Source organism: Enhydra lutris, unplaced genomic scaffold (genome assembly GCF_002288905.1).
Source record: "Enhydra lutris kenyoni isolate GAN:26980312 unplaced genomic scaffold, ASM228890v2 scaffoldscaffold22, whole genome shotgun sequence".
In the NCBI taxonomy this organism is placed as follows: Eukaryota; Metazoa; Chordata; class Mammalia; order Carnivora; family Mustelidae; genus Enhydra; species Enhydra lutris.
In genome coordinates, this window is record NW_019154106.1 from 11692070 (window position 1) to 11697105 (window position 5036).

At 40.3% G+C, this 5036-nt stretch overlaps 1 protein-coding gene across 1 annotated transcript; it reads right to left on the reverse strand.

The window, feature by feature from the left end:
* Positions 1 to 717: 717 nt before the first annotated feature.
* LOC111149849 (olfactory receptor 4D11) lies at positions 718 to 1653 on the reverse strand. Its single transcript, XM_022507156.1, has one exon. The coding sequence runs from the start codon at positions 1651 to 1653 to the stop codon at positions 718 to 720; it is 936 nt and encodes a 311-aa protein (XP_022362864.1).
* Positions 1654 to 5036: the final 3383 nt, after the last annotated feature.

Here is a 5036-nt window from a genome sequence, read left to right on the forward strand (position 1 = left end):
GCCATATGTATCCATATATGTGTCCTACAGAAGCACTGATCATAAGATCTTTCCTGGAACAGGATTGTGGTTTGGTATAGACAGTTTTGGTAATTAACACATTGCAGTCATGTGAAGGAAGAGCAATAGATTAGGTGTCTGAAGACTGATCTCTACAATTTACTTGATATAAGATCTTGAGCAAATCACTCATGTCTAGGCTTCTATTAACTTACCTATTTTCTAAAAATAGTTTTTGTTTTATTATTTTTTTTAAAAGACTTTATTTATTTGACAGAGAGAGAGAGTGATCACACATAGGCAGAGGCAGGCAGAGGAGGAGGGGGAAGCAGGCTCCCTGCTGAGCAGAGCACCGGATGCAGGGCTGGATCCCAGGACCCTGAGATCATGACCTGAGCGGAAGGCAGAGGCTTAACCCACTGAGCCACCCAGGCGCCCCTAACTTGCCTCTTGAAAAAGGATTCAATCAATTTCTTTACCTGCCATGTAGTTGTCCTCGAATAAAAATACACAATCAGTTCAATCTTATAATACTAATCACTTCATGCTTACCAGAAGCTTGAGTCATTAGTAATCTATTAACTTAAATAGGAAAATAAATTGTTATCTAGTCAGTATAGTTGATTTATTGACAATATATTCAAGTATATAAATATGACTCTATAGAAAAAATAATGGTAGGAGTCCTTGGTGATGAATAGGTTGAAGATTCTTACACTATTCCATCACGAAAGGCATGAGTCTTCTCCTCAGTCTCCTCATGGCTGACTTCATCTCCTGATTCCTCAGGGTGTAGATCAGAGGGTTCAACAGTGGGGAGATGACAGTGAAGGTGACAGAAATGGCTTTATCTGTGGGGAGGGCTTTGAAGGGCCGGGCATAGACATAGATACAGGGTACAAAGTGCAGAGTCACTACGATCATGTGGGAGGTGCAGGTGGAGATAGATTTCCTCCTTCCCTTCCCAGTGTGAGACCTCAGCATCATCAAGATGACTGTGTAGGAAACAAGCAGGAAAATAAACCACAGGGTAGTGACTAAGCCATTGTTGGAAATCATCAGGAGCTCAAGTACAAAGGTGTCTGTGCAGGCGAGTTTGAGGACCTGGGGGACATCACAGTAGAAAGTGTCAAGAACATTGGGTCCACAGAAGGGGAGGGGCAGCAACAGGGAAATCTGCACGATGGAGTGGACAAAGCCCCCCACCCAGGAGGCCACAATGAGGGCAGTGCATCGCCCCCTACTCATGATGGTCACGTAGTGTAGAGGCTTGGAGATGGCCATGTAGCGATCAAAGGCCATGACAGAGAGAGAAAAAATGTCTGCCCCACCGAGAAGGTGGAAGAAGAACATCTGTGTCATGCAGCTTGTATAGGAGATGATCTTTATTTTCGACAGAAGGTCTATGAGAACCTTGGGAGCAGTGATGGAGGAGAAGCAGATGTCAAGCACGGCTAGATTGCGGAGCAGGAAGTACATGGGGGTGTGAAGGCGGGACTCACATGTCACAGTGACCATGATGAGTAGGTTTCCCAGAAGAGTTATCATGTACACCAAACACAAAGAAAGAAATAAGACTAAGCTCAGATCTTGGGACTGAGTAAGTCCCAGAAATATAAATTCTTTTACCCTTGTGCTATTTCCCAACTCCATTGAATCATGTTTCCTCTTCTTTGTGTAGCTTGGGAAAAATGAAAAATATTATTTCAGAAAGTGCTCACTGTCCCTTAGTATATCAGACAGAGTCAGGTATTAGGTCTGAAAGTGAGTGTGCTCCTATTACCACATGAAAAACTGTCCTGAGGTTATTGCTAATGTGTAGAAAATGACACAAACATGCATCTAATTATAAATTAGAAATATTTTAGGTGTGGCATAAAAACAACGTTCTAAGTATAGAAGTTCTAAGGACGCAAGATAAACAGGTAGATGTTAAATATTCAGAAAGGGACTACTGGGGCATGAAGGACATAAAAATGGGGTCAGTTTGGTGTGTGGGTAAGGCAATATGTCTGTTTGGTTTCTTTTCAGATTGCATGCTCCACTTAAATGGTTTAAGAACCCCTATCTGCAAAATGGTTCTCTTTGGACTGATCTCCATAGAAACACTCCTCCCTTTCTTAAATTGCAAATTTAATTCTATGAAAAATGAGAAAATTTTAGTCATGAAATTCTCCTCTATTGGTCTATTCTTGCTTAACAAGTCTTCTTTATTTCCACCTTTATTTTACACCATTTTATGTACCAAAACCCTTGCATGTTGAATAGCTCCTCAGCTATGGAAATAAAAGTGTAAGTCATCTCATATCTTCTCTTCTGTTCATTGTTGTAGTTTGTTTCTTAAAAATTATTATTATTTTTTTATAGCACCATCATTGACATACAATAGACTCACATATTTGAAGTGTGTACTTTGATGTTTGGATATAACCATATACCCATGACATCACTATATTTAAGATTGTTACCATATCTATCACCCCAAAAGTGTCCTTGTGACCCTTTGTTATATGTTCCCTTTGCCCCTCTTTCTTCAGGCAAACACTTACCTGCTTTCTGTCACTATACAGTAGTTTGTATTTTCTAGAATTTTCCATACATTGAATCTTATAACATAGACTTCCTTTTTGATTTTTTTTTGCACTCATAAAATTACCCATGTGTTTGCGGTCACTAATATTTTCTTCCTTTTAATGGTAAGGATAAGCCACAGTTTGTTTATCCATCCACTTGTTGATGAACATTTGGCTTTTTTTAGGTTTTTGGCTATTACACATTAAAGTTGCTATAAATATTCATTTACAAGCCTTTTTGCAGGCGTATGTTTTCACTTCTCTTGGATAAGTACCCAGGAGTAGAGTGGTTGTAATTCTTAAAATTCAATAATAAGAAATAAACAACCCAAATGAAACACAAAGGGATAAATGAGTTTGAACAGACACTTCGACAAGAAGATATAGGGATAGCAAATAAACACACGAGAAGATGCTCAGCATCACTTATCACTGGGGAAGTGTAAATTAAAACCACTGCACACATCTATTAGAATAGCTAACATAAAAAGGACAGATGTACCAAGAATAGGCGAAAATGGACAGGGACTGGAACTCCGGTGGGAACAAAAACTGGCACGACCACGTGTGAAAACAGCTTGGAGTTTCTTACAAGGTGAAATGTATACTTACTGTATAATCTTCCTGTTTTTGAGTTCCTTTCTTTTTCTTTCACAAATCCTTGAAGTAGGCCTTAATTTCTTTCTTTGCAGTTTATTTCCTTTTTCTAACCGTAATCAGAAATAACAGAAAGGTGAACATCACTTCCCTCTGACTTTTTTGGGTGTGTTTTTCATTTCCAGTAAAGATAATTCTTTTCACTTAGCTCATGTTCCCATCAAGCTTTATTTTACCTGTATGCAGTTTTGGCCAAAGTCTATTTAATATGGAAGGCCTAAAAAGCTACCAAGAGGTATCGTAGCATACAGCCAGTTCCTGGGGGGCTCTGTCATGACCCTCATGTTCAAATCCCAGCTGGGCACTTACTGCTTATGTGAATACAGGCAAGTTACTTCACCCCTTTGGCCTGAGTCTCTGCATCAGTATTGGAAAAAACAGCATCTCCCTCATATGATTTTTGTGAGGATTAAATGAACTAATCTCTGCTAAGCCATCAATACTTAGAGCATTGCCTAATCTGTAATCCATAATAAATGTGATTATATGTGTGTTATCTTTAAGAAAAACCCTGGGTCAGTTACTCTCACAGACACACAGAGTCTTTAAATAGTCCGACAAGCTTTTGGAGGGACTGCATATTTCCCAGAACATGTATTCTAAAACAGCTTCATCAGAGCATACTGTTTTGAGGAAAATGGGAGATGTCTTTCTTTCAGTGGCAGGAAGAATGGCCCAGAGCGTGGTGACAGTGTATGATAGCAAGAAGAGAGCTTGCCTGATTAGCTTCCTGTCTGACATCATCTTAGCAAACCAGAGAAGTCCAGTGCATGGTCTCTGCTGTGAGAGCTTTCTGGGCTCAAGTCCTGGTGTTGTGACTTAGGCAAATGAGAGACTTTGCTTCTGCATCCATGGAATGGGGCCTTATAATACTCATCTCACAGGGAAGCTGTGAGGAATAGGTGAACTAAATATGAGATGTAGGAGTGTAGAAGTGTCAGCATAAAGGCTGGTTACCTGTTACAGTGAGTACTATGCTGGGTAGCCATAATACTGGAGCATCATCGGTAAATGGGGTGGGTTGAACTAAATGATAGCTCAGTTGTCAGTCCTGACTAGTTTAAAGAGGAGAAGATGATCATCAGAAAACACCAACTCAGTTGTTATTGAGGAGATCCAACCTAATTATGAAAGTCTTCCACAGGGACTCCCCATGTAAATAATAGGCTATCTACACGAAAGGGGAGAAGATACCTCACACCCAAAGTCAGGCCTGTTAGCAATATGTCCCATGTTCACAAACTGCCTTTGGTAATTCAGGCAACATCCTCCAGGTTCTCCATCTTTCTCCTATTTTTATTTTTTTAAAGAAGATTTATTTATTTGAGAGAGAGAGAGAGAGAGTGTGTGCGTGTACCTGAGTGGGGGGAGGGGCAGAGGGAGAGGACCTCAGGCAGACTCCCCACTGAGCGTGGAGTCTTGACACAGGACTCCATCTCACCACCCTGAGATCATGACCTGAGCTGAAATGAGCGTCAGAGGATCAACCAACTGAACCACCCAGTTGCCTCCAATGTTTTCCTATTTTTAATCCATCCAATTGTTTAGCAAATATTGATGGGGTATCAGCTGACTTCTAGGTTATTTGAGAGAAAGAAATACAACCAGTGGGAAAAGAATGGAAATCTAACAGTGATATGGGAGTGATGAAGATAGATGAGTTACATGTAAGACAAGGATGATTTCTCACTACAGACTATGAGAAATCTTCATGGAGAGGGTCACATAATGTTTGGGGCACAAAGGAATGGAGGAAAAGGGAGCTCTAGCTTTAGGGGGCAACAGGAATATATAAAAGTTGCTTGT